This window comes from Mustela lutreola, chromosome 2 (assembly GCF_030435805.1).
Source record: "Mustela lutreola isolate mMusLut2 chromosome 2, mMusLut2.pri, whole genome shotgun sequence".
NCBI classification, from domain to species: domain Eukaryota; kingdom Metazoa; phylum Chordata; class Mammalia; order Carnivora; family Mustelidae; genus Mustela; species Mustela lutreola.
Window position 1 is genome coordinate 21505862 of NC_081291.1, and position 27772 is coordinate 21533633.

At 56.1% G+C, this 27772-nt stretch overlaps 1 protein-coding gene across 3 annotated transcripts; it reads right to left on the reverse strand.

Annotated features, from left to right (window-relative positions):
- Positions 1-1957: 1957 nt before the first annotated feature.
- On the reverse strand, positions 1958-19086 carry LOC131824000 (twinfilin-2). 3 transcript variants are annotated; one of them, XM_059161072.1, is made up of 9 exons: positions 18879-19086; positions 15319-15396; positions 13007-13185; positions 12547-12642; positions 12229-12333; positions 11959-12084; positions 10704-10854; positions 10460-10581; positions 1958-5184 (listed from the first exon to the last, which is right to left on the reverse strand). In XM_059161072.1, exons 1-9 carry the CDS (start codon positions 18901-18903, stop codon positions 2083-2085), a joined length of 3984 nt encoding a protein of 1327 aa, XP_059017055.1. In that variant the 5' UTR covers positions 18904-19086; the 3' UTR covers positions 1958-2082. The 3 variants fall into 3 exon arrangements, with proteins under 3 accessions (XP_059017055.1, XP_059017053.1, XP_059017054.1); XM_059161071.1 differs by lacking the exon at positions 1958-5184 and adding an exon at positions 9485-10086 and having other exon boundaries at positions 18879-19061; XM_059161070.1 differs by lacking the exons at positions 10460-10581; positions 10704-10854; positions 11959-12084; ... (3 more) ...; positions 15319-15396; positions 18879-19086 and adding an exon at positions 6028-8897.
- Between the last annotated feature and the right edge of the window lie 8686 nt (positions 19087-27772).

The window sequence follows — 27772 nt, forward strand, 5'->3', positions numbered from 1 at the left end:
TGGAGTGAAATCTCCTTTCTCTTTCTCCTAAGGCCATTAATCCCATCATGAGGGCCCGACCTCCTGACCTCATCTAATTATCTTCCAAAGGTCCCGCCTCCAAATGTCACTACATTGAGGTTAGGGCTGTAATGCGTGAATTTGCGGAGTACACATTCAGCCCATTATGGGGACCAGGGAAACATCTGAGTCTGCTTCACCAGAAAGCAGAGGTTTGCTGAAGAAACAAGAAGCAGCTGGAGGACAGAGAGAATGCTTGGCCTTGCCCCCGTCTCTTATCTCCAGAAGAGCAGCTGTGCTCCCATCCCTGGACACGGCTGTGCTGGTACGCCTTCCCAGGACGCACCCTTCTCCCCACTGGCCCTGGAGAGAACAGCCAAGTCATGGTCACATCAAACAAAGCCACACATCTCGGCAGGCCACTGGGCGTGATGGAAGTCACGTCACCTTGCAACCAGCACAGGGTTCCTTTCTGCTCGGGAAACATGCCTCACTTGCTTTCCCAGCCCCGTTCCCTCGTGAGCGCCGGCGGGACTTTCCCATTGTCCCCCCCACGCTCCCACACTGGGAACTCCCTCCGCCTCTTCCGCCCAGGGCGACTCTAGCTCCCAGTTCTGTTTCTCTCTGAACACTTAGCAAGACACCCCCCTCCTTCTCGTAAGACCCAGACTCGGCTGGGTCAGTGGGGTCGCCCCTCCCTTTTCTCCTCTCTGCCATTCAGGGCTATGAGAACACAGGATGAGGGACCCATCTGCAGGAAGCAGACAGGGTTCGTGAACTGCTCCAAAATAAGGTGCAGGGCTTCTAACTGTTGTGGTTTGGGAATATAGGGGAGGTTTAGTGGGGTGAGGTTCAAAGCCAAGAAAGAATTCTTGAGACCTTTTTGGTGCAAAAAGATGGTTTTATTAAAGCACGGAGACAGGACCTGTGGACAGAAAGGGCTGGGGCCCCAGGGTCTCGCGAAGTGGAGGATTATATACTGGGAGTTGGGGGAAATAAGGAAAAGCGAGGTTTCGAAAGGATCTTCATGTTAAAGAAGACCCTCAAGATGCTAGGTTGTTAGCAGGGAGATTCCTGGAAGAGTGTCATACGCGGCCCAGAAGTGACAGGTTGGGGGAGGTCGCCTCCCACCCCAGTGTAATCAGCAGAGAGAGGCAGGGGCAGGGAAGGCAGGCCCCACCTTTGTAGCCAGGTAGTGGCTCACCCAGGTGTCCTTTTGATGTCAGAACAGAGAGACCCAGAACGTACTCTAGTTGAAAACAGAAAGCGATGGATTGTGAGCTCACTCCAGAATCTTCTGTGGCTCCCAGCTCCCTGCTGCAGGGATCTCCCTAAAAGCTTCTTTCTTCCCAACCCCGCCAGCCTCCCTGGCACAGCACAGGCTTGGCCACCAGAGGGCGCAAATGCCCCCTCTGAACTCAGCACAAAGCCTCCCCCCCCCCCCACCCACACACTCACATCGCCACCAATGGGAATGGACACTGCTGCCTCTCAGGACTTTGCTTGGGGCCAGAAATGAAGCCGGCCTGCAGGGGCTCTGCGCTCAAGACATTTTCAGTCCTGCGGGTGTGGGAGGCAGATCCCGAGGCCAATATCTAACAGAGGGCTGCTTACCCAGTCTGCACCAAGTGCCCTGGTGCAGCCTGGGAAGGGAAGGGGAGGGCACATGGCGAGGGGTCTGAACGGGACAGGAGACCCAGCTTGTTCTCTGGGAAGGACCAAGACCACATTCAGTGACCTTCCTCAAACTCCCCTGAGAAGATGCTCGTAAACACAAATGCCCTTAGCACCTTCCCTCCCCTGCATACCTGCCTTCTCTGGGCCCTCCCTTTTCCTTCTTGGCCATTTCTCCCCAACCACGTCTTGTCCCTCCTCACTACAGGAAGGAAAGCTTGACTGGTGCATTCTCCCTTCTTTCCTCCCACCCGAACTTCCAATGAGCTCTGGGTGAGCCATCTGGCCTACCAGTAGCATTTATTGAGCGCCTGCTGTATGCCAGGGACGGGAGCGGGGGAGGCAGAGCAGTGGTGTGGGGCAGACAGGCCAGGTGGAGGTGGGGTGGCACGCTGGGCTGTCCCCGGGCTATTCGGCCGTCGTAGGGCCGAGGCAGAAGTTCCGGTTATAGAAGTGGCGGTTGTCCCTGGTCAGGGCCGTGCCCAGCTGGGCCCAGAAGCTGCGCTGGCCGCGAGGTTGCTGGGGCCAGAGGAGGACGCTCTGGCGGCAGAGGCGCTGGCGCAGCCGCACATAGCGGGAGCGGTGGGCATCGGGGCACAGGATCACCAGCACCACGACGTCCTTGCGGTCCTCCAGCAGGCGCTGCTGAGCCAGCAGGAAGCTGGCGCGCAAGAGGCCGCTGACGCTGTCCGTGTGGGCCAGAACGAAGAGCGTCTTGCGGCTGCTGTACACCGAGGTCCACAAGTTCTCGAAGAGCGTCTTGCCAGGCAGCCAGTCGCGCTCCTCCAGACACAGGCGCAGCGCCCGGCGCCCGCGGCGCTCCTCCAGCTGGACCCGCAGCTCGTTGTACACCCAGTCGGCCACCGAGCTGTGCGCCTTGTCAAACACCACGAAGGCATCATAGGGCAGAGCGTCGGCGCCCCGCTGCCGCCCACGCCGCGGCAGCCAGGCCAGGCCCAGGTGGAAGCAGTACCAGAGGTCCCAGCCACACATGTGATGGAGCATGGGCACAGCCAGGCTCAGGGCTACGGTCAGCAGCGAGAGGCCGAAACAGTCCCAGGAGAGGGCCTCGTCCAGGCAGAGGCGCAGGTCCTGAGCGAAAATGCTGCGGCCCTGCAGCTGGCTGGGGCTGCCACAGCGCACATGGCTGGGCAGGCCAGGCACGGCAGCCTGGACCTCCAGCAAGAAGTCCACGAAGGCCGCCCCACAGGCACAGTGCAAGGGGTTGGCAGTCACGTCCAGGACTTTCAGGGCGCCGGCCACAGGGCCAAACCAGGAGGGCTCCACCGTCTTGAGGGCGTTGGCGCTGAGGTTGATCTCTCGCAGCCTCTCGGCCAGGGCGAAGAAGCCGGGGTCCACGAAGCCAATGCTGTTGCCGCTGAGGTCCAGCCTCTGCAGCAGGGTGCCGTTAGGCAAGGTGCCATTGCTCAGCGCCTTCAGCTGGTTCCCCGCCAGGTCCAGGGCTTCCAGCCTAGGGAGGAGGGCCAGGCTGCTCCAGTTGAAGAAAGCCAGGTAATTGTCGCGGAGACGCAGCAGCTGCAGGCTTCTGGGCAGGTGGGCCAGGTTGCGGGGTAGAAGGATGTGCAGGCGATTCTGGGACAGGTCCAGCCGGACCAGGTTCCTCAGGCCTTGGAAGAAGCGGAGGTAGAGGTCCCCCTCAGCCCACATCTGGCTCAGGGCGTTGCCGCTGAAGTCCAGGGCCTTCAGCGAGGCACTACGCAGCTGCTGGGACACGCGGCTGTGGATGTCATTGTGCGCCAGGCTGAGGTAGCGCAGGGCCGGCAGCTGTGCCACGAAGCTGAGGTTGTGGCCCACGCCGCGCATGCTGAAGGGCTGGCTGTTGTAGCTGAGGTCCAGGGCCTCGAGCTGCGGCAGCTCCGTGAAGGAGCCGCCGTGGTACAGGTCCAGCTTGTTATGGGACAAGTCCAGCACTCGCAGGCTGGTGAGCGGCGTGAACTGGGAGCCATTGACCGCCTGTGAGATGCTGTTGTGACTCAGGCACAGGCACTGCAGGCGTGAGAGCTGGGTGAACATCTCCGACTGGACTGTGACCACATTGTTCCGTGACAGGTCCAAGGTAAAGGGGAGCCGCTTGCAGCTCAGCATGAAGTCCTCAGAGCTCGGGGGGCCCCGTGGGCCCCGCGGACCCGGAGCCAGGTCCCCTGGCAGCCGCCGGCCTCGCTCCACCCCGCCCACCTGCCCCGCAGCCGCCGGTGGCTCCGCGGCCCCACTGATGCGGTTGTCAGACAGGTCCACGTAGCGCAGGCCTGGGAAGGCCCCAAAGATGCTGAGCTGGGCCTGGCTGATGAAGTTGAGCTGTAGGCGCAGGTGCTGGAGCACCTGCAGGTGGGCCAGCGGCCGGAGCGTGGTCTCGCTGAGCGAGCGGAAGAAGATGCCATGCATGTCCAGCTTCCACAGGGACCGCAGGCTCCCGAAGGAGGGCGCCAGGGGCAGTTGGGCAAAGGACACCTTCTTGTGGTAGTTGAAGGACAGGTTGAGTTTGCGCAGCCGGCCCAGGCTGTGGAAGGCCTTGGTCTTGGTGATGCAGTCGTACAGGAAGTTCTCGCTCAGGTCCAATGTCAGGAGGTTGCCCAGGCCACGGAACCACCTGGGGTCCAGGCTGTGGAGGGAGCTGTCCTTCAACACCAGGCCTTCGAGGTGGCTCAGATGGCGGAAGGTATCGCGGTGCAGCTTGGGGAACCCCCTGGGGCACTCCCTGCAGGGATTGCGGGCATGGTCGCAGCGGCGACAGTTCCCGCCTATGTCCAGCACGCGCAGGGCGGTTAGATTGGCCAGGTCATCGGGGACCAGGGTGACGATGTGGTTGTAGGACAGGAGCAGGGACTCCAGGCTGGGGGGCAGGTGGCGAGGCACCACAGTCAGGTTGTTGTACTTGAGCGATAGGTGTGTGAGGTTGCTCAGGCCGAGGAGGGCGCCTGGGGCCACCTGCAAGGCCTCCTGGCAGGGGTTCTTGTAGTAGCAGTTGCCGTCCAAGTAGAGGTGGCGCAGGGCATGCAGGCCCGCGAGGCTGGCGGGGTCCAGTGTCAGGATGTTGGTGCGGCTCAGGACCAGGGACGTGAGGGAGCTGGGCAGGGCGGGCACGGTGCTAATGCCGTTGTAACTGAGGTTCAGTTCCTCCAGGGTGGGCACGGCCAGGAAGGTGTTGGGCTCGATGGTCATGTGGCAGGGGAAGTGCATGGGGCTGAGGCCGGCCGGGGGGCAGTTCCACTTCAGGTTGAGACGCCGCAGGCCGGACAGCTGGACAAAGTCGGAGTCGTGGAGGTGGTGGATGCGGTTGGAGTGCAGCCAGAGGCTGGTGATGTTCCCACAGGGCGCGGTCGCCGAGAAGCGGGGCACAGACTTGAGGAAGAGCCATTTACAATCCACCAGGCCGTGGGGCTGGAGCTCACAGGGCAGGAAGGGAGGCAGGGCACCTGGGGCCAGGACCATGGCCAGCATGGCAGCCTGCACCAGGAGAGACAGGGGGTGCAGGGCACCAAAGTAGGGGCCCTGCCGGCCTGTGAGAGTGAGCCTCAGCCCTGCCTCCACCTGCCCCACTTCCTGGGGGCTCCCAACAGCATCCCCAACCCCTCTCTCCAAGCCCCCCAACCCAGGGAGGCTCCTGCCTCTCTGCTCAGCGCCCACCCCACCTCTAAGGCTCAGGTCTTCAAGTCAGACCCAGCCTTCAAGTCAGAGCTGCTTCTGAGACTTGGAATCCAGTCTTACAACCTAGAACTTTCACTCAAAACAAAGCCCCAGCCAGACAGGCCTACCGGGTTCTCCCCTACCTTTCCTTTTCCTTCCTCAGCGACCACTTCTCTTTCCTCCTGAGCCAAGGACATCTGGCTCTCCTCCACCCAGCTGCCCTGGAAAGCCCTCCATGTCCTCCACCAGCCTCCCCCAATGCCTCCCTCTGCCTCTGGCCAAGTCCCAGGCAGGCATGAGGGTCTCCTGCTGGGGTCTGGGCTGAGTACCACCAACGGCCCTGGCAGGGGTGGAGAGGGGGTGGGCACTGCCCAACTCTTCCCCCTCCCCCCACCTCTCCCAGACCAAGCATCCACCCCATGGTAGGTCAGAACGGATCAGACAGGATGGGCAGCACAGGGCCAGACAGAGCCTAGTCCTGGGTGTCCACCTGGCTTGCCCCAGCACCACCACTGAGCAAAGGAAGCCTCAGTCCTCAGGTGTCATTGCTCAGAGAAGACTTCTGCTCTGATGTCTTCAGGGTTCAGTGCATGTCCCCAGGGCCATGTCGGGGGACAGCCCTTTCACTACTCTCTACAGCCACCAAACCCCATCCCCCACCACTTCCCACTGCCCCCTTCCCCATGGGGCTGAGGGCCACTGTCCTACCATGACAGGGAGTGGGGGCTTCTCCAGAAGGTCTGGCCTGCAGACTAGGCAGCAGCTGCAGGAAAGGATGCTTGGCACTCACAGCCCCTTCCCTCATCAGCTCAGAGAACAGAGGAAGTGAGAATTAAGAAAAAAACCAGCAGCCCCCTCCCTCGCCCCCACCAGGCCCAGAGAGAAAGGGTTGGGGGGGTGCGCTGACTCAGAGACCATTTGCATAGGCAGATGGCAAACAGCCCCTTCAGTACTTCCTCTTTCCATTCCCTCCACCCCCACCCCAGCCTAATAATTCCCCACAGCCCCAGTGGGGCTCACACCCGTGGTCAGGGAAAGTCTGGGGAGAAGCAGAGGCCCAGAGCCCCGTCTCAGGTCAGTGGGAGACTGGGATTGGGGGTGGTGGCAGATGTGGCCTGGGCACGCTGACACCTCTGCCAGGGTGCTCCCTGTCCCGAGAGGGCTGGCCCCCTCATACCTCAGCCCGTGGCCCCTGCCCCAAAGGGAGCTCTCTTGGGCCAGAGGCACCCATACCTACCCTTTTCAGCTCCCTCAGCCTGTCCCCAGAGCTTCTGGGGGCTGGCATGCCTGGGGGTTCGGCAGCATGGGCCTCGCCTTGGCTACACCTGCTTCCACTGCAGCCTGCCACTTCCTCCAGGGGCAGGGCCTCCTCTTCTGCATCCCCAGTGTGCCCAGGGTCCTGTCACAGCACCTGCTCCATGGCCAGGCCAGCTGGGACGGCTCCTATCATGCTCCCTCTGACCCAGCTAATCCTGACGGATGACTCTGGCCCAAAGCCTCAGGGTGACCCGGGCCCCTGGCAAGTCCCATTGGCTCCAGCTTCAGAATCTGCCCATTGCCCACCACCTTCACATTCACTGGGCTGGCATGAGCTACCATCATCTCTCGCCTAGACCAGTGCAGTCACCGCAACCTCACAGATTGCCCTGCTTCCGCATTCACACCCCATAGCCTGTTCACATTTGGCCCCCAAGTCACACTAGTCCCTTATTTGGCTCAGACTCCTTCCCAGCCCTTTCTGGAATCCAAGAGACAGTCCACATCATGGCCAACAAGGTCCTATGGGATCTGGCTTCCCATTGCTTCCCTGACCAATCTCCAGTCACAGTGGCCTCCTTGCTGGGGCTCGAAAACTCCCATACAGTCTCCTGCCCCAGGACCTTTGGACTTACTGTTTGTTCTGCCTGGAAACTCTTTTCCTAGATATTTGATTGGCCCCTCCATTGCTTCCTTTGTATCTTGGCTCACACATGACCCTCTGGAGGCCTTCCCTGAGATCTGGCACTTCTCGGCCCCTTTATTTGCTGCTTTTCGTTGTCATAACTTTTTACCTGTTAACACATCATATCATTGATTTTCCATGGTTTATTGTATATTGTCTTATTCCCCTGATGGAATATCTGCTGCTTCTTTTTTTTAAGATTTTAATGTATTTATTTGAGAGAGAGAGAAAGAGAGAGAGAGAGCACAAGCAGGGAGAGAGGCAGAGGGAGAGGGAGAAGCAGACTCCCTACTGAGCAGAGAGCCCAATGCAGGGCTTCATTCCAGGACCCTGAGATCATGACCTGAGCCAAAGTGAGACAACCAGCTGAGCCACCCAGGCGCCCCTGGAACGTCTGCTTCTTCTTTTTTTTTTTTGGAACGTCTGCTTCTTAATGGCAAGAGTCTTTGGTCTGTATACCCAGGGTCCAGCATACTGCCCAGAACAACATAGATGATTGATATTTGCTGGGTCCATGAGTCTCTGGCACTCAGCTCTGGGCAGGCACAGACAGTGTTTCTGAATGATGGCTGGATGAATTAATGAATGAAAACATAGAACTTCTGTTGGGAGGAGGCAGGGATGGACACCTGCCTAACCCCACCCCCACCCCCTGCTTTTGGGTGGCTATCACAGCCGGGCATCCAGCTGGCACGCGGGCCCAGGGCTTAAGCCAGTGTGGGGGCAATGCCCTGTCTTCCTGCCCACCTGGGAACCAGTGTGTGGGGTAGGCAAGGATAGGCCTCCTTCTCTGGGTCCTAGCTGGGGTTCCAGCTCTCTCTGTAACTCTAGAGTCTTGAGCAGATGCTGCAAAAGGCCTCAGGGATGGGACACTGCCCTGAGCCCCAGCCCAAGACATGCTCCTAAGAGAAAGACTGTACCCACTCAGCAGCCAAATCCCAGCCACAGGCTCCTCCTGTTCCCATCCTCCCTCCTGGGATGGGGGGTGGCTCTCACCCCCTTCTCATAAGCACGGACTGAAGCTCTGGCTCCTGCTGAATCCTGAGCCTGAAGCAGACTCTCCCAGAGTCCCTGGGACCAGGAAGCCAGACCCGTAGGGGCAGGAACACAAGTAGCAGAAAGGACCAAGGAGCTGACAGAGCTCAGGTCTGCACGCATGCGCAGAACAAAAAAAGAGTCCAGGAAGCCCAGCAGGCAGAGCAGACCCAGGGTGGCAGCCTAAAGAAAAGCCCAAGGAGATCCACAGCCTAATCCCCAAGGATGTGGATCCTTTCCTATACAGGATAAAAGGGGCCTTGCAGGTGGGGTTGAGTGAAGGGTCCTGAGTGGAGAGAGTAACTGGCAAGTGGGGAAGTGAACATAATCATGAGGACCCTCGGAAGACAGAGACGGAGGATGATCTGCCAACAGAGGAGGCCGTGTGACCGGGAAGCAGAGGGAAGCGGACTCCCAGAGAAGGTGCTACTGCTCTGGTTTCAAAGAGGGAAGTGGGGCCAGGAACCAAGGAATGTGGGCAGCCTTTCAGGCTGGAGAAGGTGAGGTAACAGTCTCCCCTGAGGCCTCCAGAAGGAACAAGTCCTGCCAACAGCTGGAGAGCAGCCCTGTCAGGCTTTAGCCTTTTGTTAGATTGACAGGAAATGTTGTTTTTTTTTTTTTTTTTTTAAATTTTTTTTTTTTTTTTTTTTTTTTGTCAGAGAGAGAGCAAGTGAGAGCAAGCACAGGCAGACAGAGTGGCAGGCAGAGTCAGAGGGAGAAGCAGGCTCCCCGCTGAGCAAGGAGCCCGATGCGGGACTCGATCCCAGGACGCTGGGATCATGACCTGAGCCGAAGGCAGCTGCTTAACCAACTGAGCCACCCAGGCGTCCCTGACAGGAAATGTTAAGACAGAAATTTGTGTGGGTTTGGGCCACTAAGTTTGTGGTACTGTTACAGCAGTCACAGGAAACAAATACACCCAGATGCCCTATATCATGGTGAAGGGGTGCCTGCCTCTCGGGCTGAGCGCCCATCAACAGGGACCCATGTGAGGCTTGTGTCCACGTACACACACACACATACACACACACACACACACACTGCCATACACCTGTAGCCAGGAGTGCTGGAACCCCACCCAGCAGCCTGAGCGGGTTGACAGGCCCCATCCGAGTTCAGAGGGGCCAGCTATAGACAGTTTCCCAATTCCCAGGGCCAGAGGTAACTCCTCAGGGCCAGACTCAGATGTTGATTTAAAAATATTTTATTCTTTAAAAAATACAGCATTCAACCATCTGTCCTTCAGTGACCCCCTACCCTAGCCTTGACTGAACCCACCCCTGTGTCCTAAGGCTATTGGGCTATGCTAGGACCCCAGTCTCAGTTCCCCCTGGGGGCCAAGCTCATTCCAGGCTCCCTACCCAGCCCCCTTGAGCCAGCCAGGCAGGGTCCCCAGACCCCTTGGGCACACAGATGAGAGGCAAGGACAGCAACAGGGGGAAGGTCACAAAATGCCAGCCCAGTGGCCCTTGGAAGCTGCAAGAATGTTCTGTCACCAGCCCTCCTGCCCCACGGAAAGTAAGCCTACCCTGGAGCCCAGGCTGGGAAGGAGGCAGGTGGCTAGGAGCAGTGGGATGCAGAGCCCCACAGTCCACATGCCGGCATGGCTCGGGTCCGGCCACCTAGCTGTCATCCCCATTCTCGCCGGGGCCACGGATGAGGCGCTTGTGGCCCCGCTTGCCCCCTGGGCCCTTGGGCTTGGCGAAGGCCTGCTTGAAGGCGTGTTGTTTGGGGTGCACCTCGTCGTAGAGGAACTCGGCCGTCAGTTCCGCCCCATCGCCAATCTCGATCTGCATGGGGCAAGGGACATATCACCCTGGCTCACCCCCATTCCTGGGGCACCCCCGTGACCTCTCACACTCCAGCCCTGGGATCTTCTCCCAGATCCCCATTTGGAATGCCACCCCCAGGAACAAAGAGTTGGGGCCTGCTGCCCTGTATGCCTTGGAGAACCCCTACCTGCCTTCCAGACCCAAGGAAAGGAGAGTTGTAGGCGGCCAAGGCTGGGCTTGTCCACACCACCAGTCAGCTGGCCCCATTCCTGCCCTTGGAACACGGCACTAACCCCCTAAACCCCGACCACTGCCTTGGGACCCCAGTGTCCCAGTGGAGGGTGGTGGTACCGGCCCTTGGGCAGTGAGACTCTGGGGAATGGGCACCCACCTTCTTGGAGATCTCCAGCTGGAAGTCCTGCTCCACCGAGTCAAGGAGGCGACTCTTGCAGCTGGAATAGAGCATGCGCTCCTTGATGCTGCACTTGTACCCTGGCATCGAGTAGATGAACACTGCGGGGGTGACGGGTTGGGCGTGAGCTGAGCAGGGAGGCCTGCTAAGCCACACCCCCTGCAGCAAGGCCACCCAGCTCTGGTCCAGAGGCATGGGAGCCCTGCTGTGGCCACTCACTCACCCACAGACTCAAGGGGGTCACCCTCATGGGTGTGCTTGTAGAGGAAGAAGTGGTAACGGGCAGCGTCTCGGGGAACCCTTGAGGGCAGCTGGGCCACTTCTGTGGGCTCCGTGTGTACCAGCTCGATTGTCTCCCGCTCCAGGTCCAGCTTCTGCCCAGAGCAAGGGGAGATGGGAGAACATTAGCAGGCGAGGGCCTGGGCCCACCCTAGGGAACAAGAAGCCCCCAAGGGGACAGGCAGGAGCTAGGGCAGGGCCTGTCTGTGGTCTCCTTTTCTCAGGACTCCCCACCCCAGTGGCAATCCTGCCATGGGGGTCCCTGTGAAGAGGCCACACCTGGGCCCCTACCTCTGCCCTTTTGAAAGCTCTGCTAGAGGAGGAAGGCCCACCAAGGGCAGTGGACAGGATTGTGGTGAAGGCCTTGACCGGAGGGAGGCACCACACTATCAGGCTGGCCTATTCTCAGGGGTGAGGCTTCTCAGAGAACACGCATCAGACAGAAGGAACCATTCTGCTTGGTGGGGGAGGCATGGGGCCCCTGGCTGGCTCAGTGGGTGGAGCATATGACTCTTGGTCTGTTCAAGCCCCACGCTGGGTGTAGAGCTTATTTAAAAAAAAAAGAAAAGGAAGGACAAAAGAAAGGGCAGGGACGCCTGGGTGGCTCAGTCAGTTAAGCATCCAACTTTTGATTTTGGCTCGGGTCATGATCTCAGGGCCATGGGATTGAGCCCGAGTCAGACTCCACACTCAATTCTCTCTCCCCCTTTCCCTCTGCCCCTCCCCATCAGCTCATGCCCTCTCTCAAATAAATAAATAAATAAATAAATCTTAAGGAAAAAAAAAAAAAAAAGAAGAAGAAATAAAGAAAGGCGGAAGCCTGGCCACTGGACCAGGAGGCCCTGAGGAGAGGGGGCAGCTGGGGGGGCCTGCAGAGGGCTCTCGGACAGGCAGGACTCAGGTCTAAGGGGTCAGCGTGCACTCCAGGGTGAGTATGTGTGTGCAGTGAAGAGGCCAGAGTGAGGGACAGTATGTCACAGATGTCCCCGCAGGTAAGCAAGGACTGAGCAAGGCAGGGGGACACCGTCTCTGGGGTTGCACTCCGAAGAGGACCGGGTAGGGACAGAGAGGGGGCAGGGCACAGTGAGTACCACTAGCCCACAGAGTGGGGGTGCTGGGCACCCGCCCTCCGCCCCGTACATGGGTCCCAGCAGGACCAGGGCCACGGCACCGTGTATCTGGGCAGGATGGACACCCACCAGCTGGATGTAGTTGACGGTCTTCTGTCTGAGCTGCTGCAGGGCCCTCTGGGCAGCCGGCTGCAGTGGGAAGGTGAGGCCCTGCAGGGTCTGGTGCTTGCTTTCCACACTGATCTCTGTCTTCACCTGGGGGCGGGGAAAGAGTGAGGGAGGCCCTGACCTGCCTGACCAGGGGGTTGCCCTCCTGGAGCACAGGCCAGCCAGCTGGGCCCCATGAGACCTGGAGGGCCTCAGGCCGGGACTTCTGCCCAACCAGTCCCGTGCATCTACCTCATTAATACGGATCTGCTGAAGCTCTCTCTCAGCCGACGTCAGTGGGGCAGGCGCCGCACAGGACGATAGGTGCTTCTGGTACCCAGCAAAGGAGAGGTCATCCTGCCGTGCAGAGGCATGAATGGGCACCTTGGGGTGGGCTGGCAGAATCCCACTGAGCACGCTAGCTGGCAGACCCTGGATTCTCCCAGCGCTCCCCATGCCTCTCCACACCTCCCGATGCCTGGCACCCACTTCCTGGGTGACCCTGCGTCACATCCCACCCTCTGTGGGCCTGTGATCCCCGCCTGGTGGAGTCTGGCCCAGGGGGCCTACCTTCACAGTCCCAAAAAGCTCATCTTTGATGTGGCCGCCCCCAAACTCCTTCTTCACTGTGGCCCGTGTGGCTGCGTACAGCATCTTCAGCCGCACCTGGAGGGCAGAAGCTGAGCCATGAGACCCCTGCAGGCAGGGCTATCTCTCTGGGGAGGAGCAGAAGCCTCTGGGGCACGAGGCTCTGGGTGGGGACTGGGACATGGCTTTGTGCCCATATACCCAGCAGAGGGCGCAGCACAGGGCAAGGACCTCTGCCTCACAGAGCCAGACTAAAGTGTCTTGGGAGGCCTCTAAGAGAGGCCAGGCTCCCAGCACAGGGCCTTGCCCTCTCTCAGACTCTGGGGCAGGACCTGGTGTCTCCCCACCCAGAATCCTCAGGGCAGGGCCTTGGTCTCCGTGCTCAGACCCAGCTTCCCCTCTCCCCTGCTCTGCGGGATGGGCAGGAGTCCCCAGGACTCACGGGAGAATTGTCAGGTGACCAGGCAAGGAAGAGCCATTCGAAGCCCTGGGCGTTCTGGGAGTCCAGGCGGTAGAGCAGATAGCAGGGTTCCTGGGTGTCCAGCAGCGGCAGCACGGCCCTGTCGTAGTCCTGCTCCCAGGTGCCCATCAGCTCCCGTGAGGCACCCAGCACAAGCTGCTCTGGGGGCAGAGGCCGGGTGAGCCAAGGAGTAGCCATCTCCCACGCTCACCTTGGACTGCGGACCTCCTCGGCTGGGGCACAGATCTGCTGTCCACCCCACCGCCTTCCCCAGGAGCTCACAAGTCCCTGAATGATGAGGCGATGGGACTGAACCCCTGAACGAGTCATGAATGAACGGGGCCCAGCACCACCAGCTCCACAACTGCGCAACCCACGCACACAGACACAGGTTCAAGAACGCGTCGCAGATGCCCGAATGCTGACCAGCACAAGGAGACGAGAATACGTCCGCAGAGGCCCAAACACTGACCAGCACAAGGAGACACGCCACTTCTGTTGGCCATGGCCACCAACTGCCCACCCTTCTCAGAACAACCCTGCTGAGGGAGGTGGGGGTGTCCAGCCTCAGGCCACAGCGAGCTGCAGAAGCAAAGAGGGAGACCGGAGCTCCTCCCAGACACTACATAAACGGGTGTTCTGCTGCCACCAGCTAGCGGAAGTCCCCTCCCCAAAAAGTCAGAAACCTGTTAGCACCTGTGGCCCACAGGCCAGCCACCTCCCTGGCTAGTGCACTTGGGTAGAATGGGCCACCGAGGCTGGACATCCATTTGATCTACCCGACCACAGGGCCATAGCAGGGCATCAAACACCAGCCCAGGTGTGATCGCTACATGGCCACGGAGTACCTGACCACCAGGCCCTCCTGATGAAGGCAAGGGGCCTAGCTGTCTGGAGCCCAGACATGTCAGGCCCCCTAGCCCAGACGCCTCTTTGCAGGTCTCGGCCTCCTCACAGATCCTCCCAGAACTCAGATGGGATCAAGGGTGAAAACCAGCAGGCACAGTGGGCCCCACCGCACTGCCAAAAGTGTTTAATTTGTGACCAATGTTTTCAAAATGAGAAGTTTTACCTAAGAAGTGGGATGGACAGATTTCCTAGAAGGTGCTCAAGGCTCACTCGATAGGAGGTGGGCCATGGCCGCCTGTTGGGGGCCTGAACCTTCCTAGGGACTCCCAGGTGCCCCACCAACCACAAAGCAGAATGGAGCTAAGCGCCCACCCAGAGATTCCTCCGGCTAAACACATGGACGTCCTGTCTGAGAGGCAAGCGGGAGGCTGAGGACTAGGGCCAATGAGTCTCTCTCTTTGTGGGGCAGGGGGCTTGTGGCTTGTCACCCCAGGAAGCCTTTACTCTTGACCTACCACAGTGACCCTGACCCAGTGTCTGAGGGCATCTGAACTCAGGGACCCTGGGTAAAACCTAGCATAGCTCTGGCACTGAAGCCTGGGGTGAATTCTGGGTCTGTGCTTTGCATCAATTTAATGGGTGAAAAGTCAGCTGGGGACCAAGCCCATTAGGGAGGGTCCCTCCAAAGGGCTCACAACTGCTGTCTACCGAGTACTGGAAGGATTCATAGTGGGGGGGCCTGGCCCACTCCCAGTGTCCGCCCCCCTCACATCGAGGGACAACCCGTCAGCATGAAGGGAAAGCCTCAGTCTAGTCCTCTACCTCCTCAAACTCTGCCCCCACTTCAGACCTCAGCTCAAGCTCACCCACCTGCAACCCCTATAGGCAAGCCTCGGGTTCCCAGCGTCCAGGCCAAGGCCTGGCCAAGCCTGAAATCCCCGCATCACGTTCTCAAAGCAAGCTGGGCACGAGTCGCTTTGCCTTGTTGCAGGGGCACTTCCCAAGGGCAGGGCCTCTGGTTTCTCCTTGGGATTCCCCCCCAGCCCCCGGCCAGCAGCCAAGCCAGGCCAGCCTGCCGATCACAGAGGGAGGTGAGTGGCACTTGCCACATGGGGCAGCAACCTGGCCTCACTGGTCCCCCGCCCCCATGCCCAGCCCAGCATCCCAACTGGGGCTCTGATCCCTATGCAGCCTCTGGGGAGCTGGACAGGACCCCCAGGCAGGGCTCTCTTTGCTGCCTCCCCAGCTTTTGACTCCCTGCTCTATGTAACAATCATATACACTTCTACTCCTCTCCTACAAAGCACCTCCCATCCCCAGATGGAAAGAGTGAGGTCCTGAAGGGGCTGGAGGCCAAGGTCCAAGCAGCTCAAAGAGAAGCAGTGTGGTCCAGCCACAGGCCTATGCCCTAGCTCGTCCAACGGGGAACAGTAGGGGACACTCACCATCCTCAATGACGACTTTGATGAGCCGGACAGAGCCCGCCCGAGCCTTAGCGAAGAATTCCTTCAGCTCCTCGGTGGCTACGAGAACAAGAAACATGGTAAGAGACGAGCAGGCAGGTCGAGCAGGGTGGACTGGGACACGTTCAGGGCCCGCTCTGTCCTGTGGGGTCTGCTGGTGGAGCTGGGAGCTGGGTTAAATAGGGCCCCCCATGTGACTGGGAACCTGACCCGGCCCATGAACAGAAGCTCCCAAATTTAGCCAGCAGTGTGGCCCGCTGGCTCAGATAGCTCTGATGACAGCAGAGGTGCGGATGGGCCAGCCCACTCAAGGGCGGGGCGGGCTCTGGGACAGGCCAGGCCTCCCAGAGCCAAGAGCCCCCATCTGTCCCCTGCCCCCTACGTAGGCCCAGCACTGAACCAGCCTGTGACACTCTGTCAGATCCACAAACACAGAAATAGGTCAACAAATGCCCCCACTGTCGACAGACCACTATGTCCATGAACACACACACACACACACACACACACAGGCACACATGCCTCCCCTGTTGTGTACGCCCTCAGATCCCTCCTCAGTCCAGCACGTGTGAACGTAACAAATAAATCTGACAGAGTGGAGAAGAGATGCAAACGCCCTCACACAGGAAAACCCACTCAGCTGGTCAAACGTAAGGGGACACACACATTTAGACACGCCCACCTACACAGAGACACAGTCCCCAGAGTAACAAACACACAGGCCTGCCCACTCGGCCCCACCCCCTCACCCAGGCTGCCTCACCCTCAAAGGCAAGGAGCCCAGCCCAAGCACAGGCCTGCCAGAGGCAATGACGCCCCAGCCCTGAGGCAGTCCAGAAAGCTCCCAGACAAGGAGGAGTAGCAATCAGGAACTCTCCAAAACAGACCCTATCTTGGTCCTTAAGTCACAGAGCCGGAAGGTGACAGCCAAAAGGATCCCAAGGGCAGAGGTGAGGACTAGGGATGTCACAGATCTACCAGTGGTTCAGACACAGATACCAAAGTCCAAATGGGGAAGGGCCCGATGTGGGTCTCTGGGTGTGCTGGGCCAGGCCAGCGTGACCTTGAAGCTACCCAAGGGTCAGAATTCTGCAGGAACACAGCGGGAGGGCTGAGGTCAGAGAATATTTATAGGGCCAGACTGGGCAACTTGGGGGTGTGGGGGGGCACCTTTAGGAAAACAAACTCTGGTCATGTCCTCAGGGCCCTTCAAGCAGGGTGACCATGAGCCTGAAATCTCGGGCCACCCTCCATGGCTGCTGGGCGCATAGCATTCCAACCGACCACCATGGGATGGAGACACAGCCCCACTGGGCCAGGACAGAGCTACCTATCAGCAGACCCCAAGCAGGTCCCTGAGGTAAAGCCTGGCCTCTGGGTCTCCACCTTTCCCATAGACCTTGCTGAGCCTCAAACCCATCTATACTGTGGAGCTAAGAGTCTTAAACTGTAGAGAGCCACACTAAGGAGTAAATGAGAAAAAATGTTCAGTAACAGGGCCTCTACAAATACAATCATTAAATAATCATTAAATCATATTACTGTAATGATGGCAGGGCAGGCTGTGCTGAGAGGCCCTTTCCACCTGCTCAGACCTTCTGGAAGGTAAAGTCAAGAAGCTCCCCTAAGGGAGAGGCTGCCACGCCCCTTCTAGAGTTACTAGGACAGAGTGACACCCCAGTAGTGGAAGAGACATCCCCCTCCATGACTCCTCAGCCACCATCAATAATCCAGAGGCCAGGCCTGGGACACCTGAGACCCTATCATCAAAGATTCATGCTCTCCCACCTCCCTGCCCCCACCTCTGCTGCCCTGCCCACCCTCCACCCTGCTAAGCCTCAAGTTACAAGTCCCCCACCCCCTGCCCTGCTCTGAGGTCACCAGATCCACAGTTATGGCCACGACTGGGCTGGCATCTGGGCATCCAAGGTATTTGATCTCACCTGCCAGCTCCCCGGGCCAGAAAGGGGAAGGAGTCCGCTGCACGTAGGCAGGAGGGCTGGGGGCAGCCCAGGGCCCAGTGATCCCCTAACCAGGCCTGTCTCACCATGTGGGAAATGAAGGCGTGAGGCAGGGCCTTGGCCATGGGACGTGTCAGTCCTAAGAAGGGAGGAGGGGCCCTGACTTCCGATGCCCTCTGAGATGGAGGCAGCAGCAGTGACCAAAGGGGAAGGAAGGGGCAAGTCCAGGGGGAGCTGTTCCCTTCTGTGGGACTGAGTCACGAAGCCACCCTCCAGCTCCTCCAGCTCCTTCTGGAGAGGCTGGCCCACTGGCAGGAGGCTGGCCCTGACCCAGACCCCTGCCTTTTCTGGTCCTGTGGGGCGGGGCCAGGGAAACCCTCTAGCTTGTCTAGCCACCAAGTAGCCACTACGACCACAAGCCAAGCTGACATCCATGCAGCTGGTCGATGGTGGTGGTGTCCCCGGGATGGGGATCCTTGTGTGGTGGGAGGAGGAGTGGCTGAGGGCCAAACCACCAGGCTGTCGGCTGTCTGGGCAAGCAGCCTGCACCTTTCCCAAAGGCCAGGCAGGCCTCCCAAGTCAGTGACAGAGGGGGACACTCAGACCCGGGTAGGGTCAGAACACCTGGCTCCTGGCCACTGCTTCTCCCCAGCCTGTGTAAAGAGGAAACTAGGCCCTTGGGGGAGGGGGTGACGCTCTAGGATGGAGAAACTTAGGGTAGGGGGCATTCGCCTGGAGTCTCTAAAGCCAGGACCCTCCCTCACAAACCCTAAATGTGGACCCTCTGGGACTTTCCAACCCTGGCTGGGGCTGTCTCAGGAGATCAAAGTGGAAAATGGTAGGGAGGTAAGAGGTCAAGGTCAGATTAGCAACTCTCCCCATCCCACTTTGAAGGCCCTGTCCCCAGTTTTTCCTAGTCTAACTTGCTCTAACGTGTAAGGGTCCTATGAGGAACCAAAGGTCAGGGACCCATCCTCACACAGGCACAAATCCACAGAAGCCATACACAGACACATCTGATAACAGGCATCCGTGGTAACAAATGCACATTGAGATGTAGCCCAACTGTGCACACACACACACACAGACACCCACAGACATGTGCACACAGTCACAGAACACTGATGCCTAAAGATGGTTCCATGCGACAGTGGTCGTTCAATCAGCTATTAGTGCCTGTGCATGAAGCACCCTAGACATAACACAAGCAGGCACATCCAGATGTGCAAATACAGGACAAGTGCACATGCGCGCGCATCCCCCCAGATGTGCACGTCCGGTACGCCCACCACCTGAAGGAAACAAAAATATACAGATGGGTACACACAGGCACACCCACCCCCAGATGGGCATACTGATAGTTCCACTCCAGCTGTGCACCTACACGTACACCCACTCCCAACTATGCACAGTAAGTCGCACGCCCCCAGGTGTGTCCACCCCAGGCGACCCGCGGCTGCAAAAGAGAACAGGAAGCTTCCCCAGGCTGGTACCAGTGAGGAGAGGGGCTGAGCGTCAGGGAGGGGGCGCAGCCGCGAGTGGAGCCCCTCTGCCCTCTGCCCGCCCACCATCCGCCCTCACCGTGGATGCCCGTCTGGTGCGCCATGGCTCCGTGCCCCGCTCCGCCCGCGCCCTTGGAGCCCTCGGCTCAGCCCTGGACCCGATCCGTTCGCCCGGCCCGGGAGGAGGAGGAGGATGTGGCGGCGACCGCCCAGCCTCGCGCAGCTTCCCGGGCGGTGCCGCAGGACCGGCCCAGCGCGCCCCGCCCCCGACGGGCGAGGCCGGGATGGGGGCGGGAACTCGGGGCCGCGCGTGCGCGCACCGTGCGCCTTGTTCCGGGTGGGCCCAGCGCCGGGAGTCAGTCGGTGACGCCGCGCGCCTGCGCGGGCCTGTTTGTGGCGAAGAACAGGGCTTGCGTGGGGTCGAGCATGCGTGGGCGCACGCGGGGGTGTGTGTCTGTGCGCCCTGAGCCGAGTGGGTGGGTGTCTGGCTGTGCGCGTCCGGGAGTGCGCGCGCGTCTGTGCGCCCCGGGATAGGTGGTTTCCAGTTGGGGTGGGATCTGCGCCCCACTTATGGCCTTTTATGGCCGGGAAGGGGATTTGTGTGCGGATGTGCGCGCGTATGTTTGTGCCGCAACCCTTTTCCTAGAGACGTTTCCTGTGCGCCTCCAGCGAAGCTCCTCGAGGCACCTCCAGGCTGGCGTGGCTGCAGGCCTGTCCTGAGAGTGGGAGGCCGGACTGACATACCAGGTAGTTAGCAGATGAACCGGTGGCAGGGAGGACCCAGCCCAGAGAGCAAGGAGTCACCAGGAGGTGAAGTTTGGGTGGAGACCTGGAGGTCAGCCTAGTAGAGCAGAGGGAGAAGTTTTCTGAGAAGAGGAAACTACAGGTGAAAAGGCCTAGAGGTTGAGGAAGGCCCGGGCTTCGCGACTGACGAGATTCCCAACTCCTAATGAACTTCTGGCTCCAGACTCAGCGTCTTGGCCTTTTGTGGCATCGCCCTGCTGGAACCGGCCAATTAACATAATGTAGCTTCCAGGCCCCTGTGAGTTAGTGGTGAACACGTGACCTCAGTCAGTCCAATCAGAGCCTGTCCCGGCTTGCTGGGACGATTGGGAAGGAGGCCACGTTTTGGGTCTTGGGGTTGTTGGGAGTTAGTGATGGAGAATGGGGCCTCCCTAGCGACTGGCGCCGGCTTGAGCTCCACACTCACTGTCCCACTACCCCACCCTGAGTAAGGAGCATGGCGCCCTCCTCTGTGTGCCCCAAGCCCTGGGTTTCTCATTTCCTGAGAGTCCAGCAAACACAAAACTGAAGGATTTTCTTTTTTTTCTTTTAAGAGAGAGAGAGACCCTGCGCGGGGTGAGGGGAGGGATACAGAGTGGGAGAGAGAGAATCTTAAGCAGTCTCATTGCTCAGTGCAGAACCCAATGCCAGGCTTGATTCCACAACTCTGAGATCATGACCTGCTCAGAAATGGAGAGTTGGTTGCTTAAAGCACAGAGCCACCCAGGCAGCCTGAAGAATTTTTTTTTTCTTTTTTTTCCTTCCTTCCTATTTCTTTCTCTCTTTTTCCTTCCTTCCTTCCATCCTTTTCTTATTTTATCTATTTATCTGAGTGAGAGAGATCACAGAGGAAGAGGGAGAAACAGATTTGCTGCTGAGCGGAGAGCCCAGTGTGGTCCCAGATTCCAGAACCCCAAGATCAGGACCTGAGCAGAAGGCAGACGCTTAACCGACTGAGCCACCCAGGCTCGGGATTTTCTTGTTTTTCTTCCTGTGCACACCCTCAGGCCTGAGCCTGTGCAGTGTGCTCACGTTGGCCACACCAGAACTCGCAATGGACCATAAAAACTGTGTGGCCTCACGGGCTGCCCTTGGAAGAATAGTTCACGGGCACATTCTTGACTCAGCCCTGTCCCATCACATCACAGAGGGACCAGAGCCAACAATTACATCAACTCTCAGACCTGGCCACCTCCATGGGAGCACTGGGCAATTCCACAGAAGCAGAAGAGCCTCAAGTTCTTGGAAACAGGAATTAGCCAAGAAAACAGGTTCACGAAAAATAATAATATTATGTTCCCCTTAGAAATGTCCATCACTGGATGAACTGTGACTGCCTTAATGGCACGGTCTCCCCTGCTGCCAGACTAACCCCTGCCTGCATCATTCCCTTTGTTTTTATGGCTGCCTGATACCTATATCTGCTTTTTTATTGTCTTCCCTCTACCAGTAGTTAACTTTTTGCCCCTGCTGTATCCCCAATACCTAAAACAGTGCACAGCATTGGTAAGCGTTAAGTGATATTTGCCAAATAAACAAATGAATGAACAATTAGTCTTGGGGCACCTGGCTGGTTCAGTCAGTAGAGCATGAGACTCTGGGTCTCAAGGTTGTGAGTTTTCAGCCCCATATCAGGTGTAGTATTTACTTAAAAAAAAAAAAAATAGAGTCTATGTGTTGCACCCTTCTATGTACTGGGCACATTTATTTAATCCTCCTGACACCCCTAGGAGGGAGGTGTTACTGTCTTTTACAGTTGAAGAATCAGAGGTTTGGAGAGATAGAGTGATTTGATATAGGTCACAAGGTAGTGAGTGTCCCCAGAAACTTACTTTCCTTTACCGAAGGCAGTGGAACAGTCAAAAGATGAGAAATCCTATTGGGCAGTGATCCTCATCCCCTCCATCAGTAGCTCACACTACAATGAGGAGGGTTTGACGAGGGAAGGAAACTCCTTGGGAGATAGGTTCTAGCCCAGTCCTGCTCAGCTTCACAGCCTGGGATGCAGGCAAGGAGCCCAAGGGCCAGCAGAATGCCCAGACTCCAACCCTGGTTGAGATCTGGTTTCAGGCAGAAAGATGAGAAAGCTGCATACAGCAACTCACATGAGCCCAGGATGAACACAGTATCCAGGAACAGGTTAGTTGTCCCTTTCTGATGTTTCCCAACACAGTCAGCCACTGAAATTATTAGAACATACTGTTTTATTTTTTTTTTCCAGGTGGATCCAAGGTTTAATTTTTTTTTTTTTTTTTTAAGTGAGCTATAAAAATACTGAAGAACAGGGGCGCCTGGGTGGCTCAGTGGGTTAAGCCGCTGCCTTCGGCTCAGGTCATGATCTCCGGGTCCTGGGATCGAGTCCCGCATCGGGCTCTCTGCTCAGCGGGGAGCCTGCTTCCCGCTCTCTCTCTCTGCCTGCTTCTCCGTCTGCTTGTGGTTTCTCTCTGTCAAATAAATAAATAAAATCTTAAAATAAAATAAAATAAATTTCTGTTTAAAAAAAAAAATAAAAAAAAATAAAAATAAAAATACTGAAGAACAAAGGGGAAATTTTCTAGAATCTTGGAGTGAAGGCTTTCTGAGTATGTCACCAAATTCCAGCAGCCATAAAAGAAAAAAAATGATAAATTCCTTTACATTAAAAATTAAAAATCTATATGGAAAAAGCCACCATCAAAACCAAAACACAAACAACAAACTGTAATTGGCTACCAAAAACATAATTGTATCTCATTTCTTTTTTTTTTTTTTAAGATTTTATTTATTTATTTGACAGAGATCACAAGTAGGCAGAGAGGCAGACAGAGAGAGAGGAAGGGAAGCAGGCTCCCCGCTGAGCAGACAGCCCAATGCAGGGCTTGATGCGGGGCTTGATGTAGGGCTCGACCCCAGGACTCTGGGATCATGACCTGAGCCAAAGGCAGAGGCTTTAACCCACTGAGCCACCCAGGCGCCCCTTGTATCTCATTTCAAAATAAAGAGCTCTGGGGCATCGGAATGGCTCAGTCAGTTGGGCGTCAGACTCTTGATTTTGGCACAGGTCATGGTCTCAGAGTCAGGGATTAAGTTCCGAGGTGGGCTCCCTGCTCAGTGGGGAGTCCGCTGGAGATTGTCTCCCTCTGCCCCTCCCCTCACTCTCTTTCTCTCAATACATAAATAAATAAAATCTTAAGAATAAATAAATCAAGAGTTCTGAAATCAATATGAAAAAACCCAATGGCTCCCTAAGAAACTGGGCAAAGGATACAGACTATTCACAGAAAAAGAAATACAAATAGGTCTCTCAGAACTATGAAAAATTGATTATCCTTTCTCACTGAGATAAATGGAAGTCGAACTAGACTTGCATATCTTTACCTATAAGGAAAGATTAAAAACTTCAGTGAAAAACTGTCATGGTCAAATGATGGAAAAATAGGTTAATGGGAGAGCAAATCGGTGCAACCTTCATGTAGGACAATATCTACAAAATTGTGAACATGTATGCTCCCCTCCTTTTATGAATTGAGGTGAAATACGCATAACATAAAATTAACCAGGGCACCTGGATGGCTGAGTCAGTTGAGCATCTGCCTTTGGCTCAGGTCATGATCTCAGGATCCTAGGATGGAGCCCCATCCCCTGCTCCCTGCTCAGTGGGGAGCCTGCTTCTTCCTCTCCCTCTGCCTCTCCCCCTGCTTGTGCGCTCTGTCAAATAAATAAAATCTTTTTAAAAAAAATTAACCATCTTAAAGTGATTAAGTCAGTACATTCACTATGTTGTACAACCACCATCTCTAGTTCTAAAACATTTTCATCACTCCGAAAGAAAACGGTATTTATCAAGCAGTTACTCCCTGTTCCTCCCTCCTCCAGCCTCTGGCCACCTGTAGTCTGCTTTCTGTTTCCATGGATTGACCTATTTTGGATATTTCATTTGAATGGAAAGATAAAACGCAAGACCTTTTATATCTGGCTTTTTTCATTTAGCATAATGCTCATCTACATTGTGGCATACAACAGTACTTGGGTTTTTTTAATAGCTGAATAATGTTCCATTGCCTGTGTATTCCACAGCTTGCTTATCCATTTGTCCATGATGTTTTTGTCATTTCCACCTTTGGGCTATTGTGAATAATGCTGGTATGAACAACGCATATGCCTTTGGCCCAACAGTTCATTACTAGGAACTGATCCTACCAATACGCCCTCACAAAAAAATGTAAAGCAAATAACTAAAAACCAGCTGAATGTCCACCACTGAGAGGCTAGCTATCTAAAATCTGTATTTTTGCAGAGACTACTCTGTAGCCTTAACAATAAGGCAGCTCTTCAAGGACTAATACTAAAAGAAGTATCTTCTATGAAAATGTCAGGTGTAGCAGAAAAGGAGGAGAGGAGGAAAGATTTTACATAAATGTAATTTTAAAATTATTTAAAGTGAGATATAATTGACATATCACATTGTATCCATTTTAGGTGTACAACATGATTTAATATTTGTATATTTCATGAAAGGATCACAGTAAGTTTAGTTAACATCCATCACTATGGGAGTTACAACTATTTTTCTTGTGATGAGAACTTTTAAGATCTGCTCTCTTAGCAACTTTCAGATGTGCAATACAGCAGTGTTAACTATAGTCACCAAGCTATAGATTACATTCCCAGAATTTACTTACCTTATAACTGGAAGTTTGTATCTTTTGACCAACTTCCTCCCATTTTGCCAACCCCCGCCCCCAACCTCTGACAACCAGCAGTCTGTCCTCTGTGTCTATGAATTTGGGATTTGTTTGTTTAGATTCCATGTACAAGTGAGATCACACAGTGTTTATCTTTTTCAGACTTATTTCATTTAGCATAATGCACTCATGGTCCATTTGTGTTGTTGCAAATGGCGGAATTCCCTTTGTTTAATGGCTGAGTAATATCTGTGTGTGCACACATGTGCGCAAATGCCCTCCTCACTGTCTTCATCCATTCATCCCTCAGTGGACACTGATTGTTTCCATGTCTTAGCTATTGTAAATAATGCTGACGTGAACATGAAGGTGCCCATGGTTTCAAGATGTTAATTTCACTTTCTTTGGATAAATACCCAGAAGTGAAGTAGCTGGATCATAGGGTTTTATTTTTAATTTTGAGGAACCTCCATACTGTTTTCCACAGTGGCTGCAACCCATTTACAATCCTACCAACAGTGCACAAGAATTCCCCCACATCCTCGCCAACACTCATTATTTCTTGTCTTACAGGCAATTAATTAATTAATTAATTAATTATTTTGCTTGAATTTGCACAGAATATCTGGCATCTCTGGAAGGATCTGCAAGAAACTAGTAGTACTGGATGTCTCACAGGAGAGGAACTGCATGGCCAGGGAGGAGATGGGGTTGTGCGCGGAGACTTGTTACTAAATACACTTTCATACCTTTTGAATTGGTTTTTTTTTTTTAAAGGCCTTTTTTCCCCTCCCAAAGTAATCTCTATGCCCAATTTGGGATTTGAACTCATGACCCTGAGATGGAGTGTAGCATATTCTACTGAGCCAGTCAGGCACCCCATCTTTGAAATTTTGAGTTGTGGGACTCAACAAAAACTATTCTCATTGTGAGGGGAAAAAATGTAGCATAAAAATCTTTTTCTTTTAAACTTTCTCCTCCCCACCCCCCTCCCCCACATGCTGGCTGAGTTAGCTGAGGAGAGGCGTCTGGCCAGGAGCTGGGGCAAGCTTGGGTTCATCTGAACAGTAGGGAGAAGGGTGTTGCCGGAGGGTGAGGATTTGCATGGCCCCCAGGATGGGCTCAGCCCAGGAATGAAGGGAGACCCACCCCAAGGAACCTCGCCTACAATTTCAGACAATAGAGATGGAAGTGCCTGGAAATTTCTGGAGAAAGAAAAAGGCAAACGGCCAATCCAAAAGTCTGGGAATGAGAGGGGCACTGGATTGTAGAAGCAGCAACAGTCAGAAGACAATGAAGAGAGAAGTCAGAATTCTGAAACAAAGTATCAGTAAAAGCAAAGGCTTTTGCCCCATGATGGGTGTAGAGCTTGCTTTAAAGTGGGGCGTGGCTTTTGAGACAAATCTTTTCAGACTTGCAAGGACCCAGGGAATTACCTTCCAGTCATCCTTTCTTGGAAAGTTGTTAGAGGATGTGCTTCAGCAAAATGAGGTAGAAAACTAAGATAGTCAGGCTTGGGATCCAAACAAGAGTAGAGGCCGGAGGAGCCTCTGTGGCACTGACAGAACACTCAGGCCACCTTGGGATAGGGAGGATGGGACCACCATAGGACTCCACAGCTATACTGAGCAACAGACCACCTCTGCCACCCAGAGCTTCTCTGAATAGACTTGAGAGGATCAGATTCATCCCACCCAGGGAAGCCCAAGACAGTGGGTTGAAGCTTGTGTCATTTTATTTTATTTTATTTTATTTTTTTAAGAATTTATTTATTTATTTGACAGACAGAGATCACAAGTAGGCAGAGAGGCAGGCAGAGAGAGAGGAGGAAGCAGGCTCCCCGCTGAGCAGAGAGTCCGATGTGGGGCTCCATCCCAGGACCCTGGGATCATGACCCGAGCCGAAGGCAGAGGCTTTAACCCACTGAGCCACCCAGGCGCCCCGAGCTTGTGTCATTTTAGATTTTAAAACCCTCTGAGCCATTAGCTGGTGGGGGAAAGGAGGTCTGCCTCCTCAGGTAGGTCTGCCCCACCCTGGGTCCCTGGTCCCTGGTCTTTCTGTTCCAATGATAGGCCATAGCTCAGGTGTCCTCTAGAAAGCTTTTTCTGACTTTTCCCCACCCCCTTGCCAGCTGGACCAAGCACCATCTATCAGGACTTCACCACCAGAGCAGGGGAGCCCATCTCCATTAGTGCTGTGTGCCTGCCCCCAGTGTGGGGCCCCGGTGCACACAGTGGGGTCAGTAAGTTAGCCCCCAGGCTGCTCTGCACTGGAGTCATCTGAGGGAGGGGACATGGGACACAGCTTCCTGTCTCAAGAACAGCCCTCCCTGGGCAGGGGGACCCCCCAGTGAGGCAGGGCTGGCACCCAGAGAAGTAGGGCCTTGTGAACCTGTATGTTCCAGGCTTAGCCGTGGAGGCAAAGGAAGGGACTCCTCCTGCAGCCCTCCCCGAGGACCCTGGGCTAAGGGGCTCAGGGACTTTGAGGTGGCAAGCCTGCCTTTCTGGAGGCGGAAAGGGGAAGAGAAATCCCCTGGGGGCAGGGGGAGGTTCTGAGTCAGCTGAACTGTCATAATGGAAACAGCACACCCTGGGTATCAGGACACTTCTCCTCTGTGGCCTTAGAGACCTCTTATGAGACAGAAAGAACAGTCCTGTGCCAGGAGTTGGGCTTAAGTGACAGAAGGGTGACAAAGCCTCTGTTAACAGGCAAGGGAGACACTGCTGCTGACACCCCCCCCCCCCACCCCGTGACAGCTGGTCAGCGGGGAAGAGACTGCAACATCTCTCCTCCAGCAAAGATGAAAGTCTTTCACTTCCTTAGTTCCAAGTCTGCACTCAGGTTGGAGCCTTTTGGGGACCACGAGTTCCCTTTGTCCACCAGCCAGTGAAGAGCCTGCTGTCTGTCCACAGAGGATATCTTGACTGGGGGGGTGGGGGAAGTCATTTGAGAGGCTGTCCCCTAACTGGGGAGCGGCCTCCCGCGATGAGAAAGGCCAGGGTGACCACCAAGGCCCATCTACGGGGGTGGTGAATGAAGGCCACCTGGGAGAACCCAGTGCTCTGAGACTTACTCAACGCCTCAGTCTGACACCTCTAAGCACATCCTGTTCCCATCTTCCCCTTGCGCAAGGCTGGGGCCCAGCAGGAGGAGGCCAGAGGCTCTGCTGCGCGGGGCGGGGGACGGCTTGGACGCCCCGGCTGCCTTCATTCGACCCCGTCACTTCGCTGGGTTGGGGGGTGGCCAGGAGGGCCTTTCCCGTGGCCAGGGCCAGCGCCACCCCGCGTGTGCAGCCGCACCCGGCCTGCTCGGGCGGGTGTGTGACGCGGGCAAGCCGCTGGGCTTCTCGAGGCCTCAGTTTTCTTGCCCGTGAAGTGGGCTTGACAACAGCCTCGGCTTCTCGGGGCCGTGACGAGGCTCAGCAGTCCCGGGGGCGCCCATGCCGCGCGCGCACTCCCCGCGGGAGGCCGGAGTTTGGGGGCGTCACCGCCCCGCCCCCGGTCCCGCCCCCGGCCCCGGCCCGCTT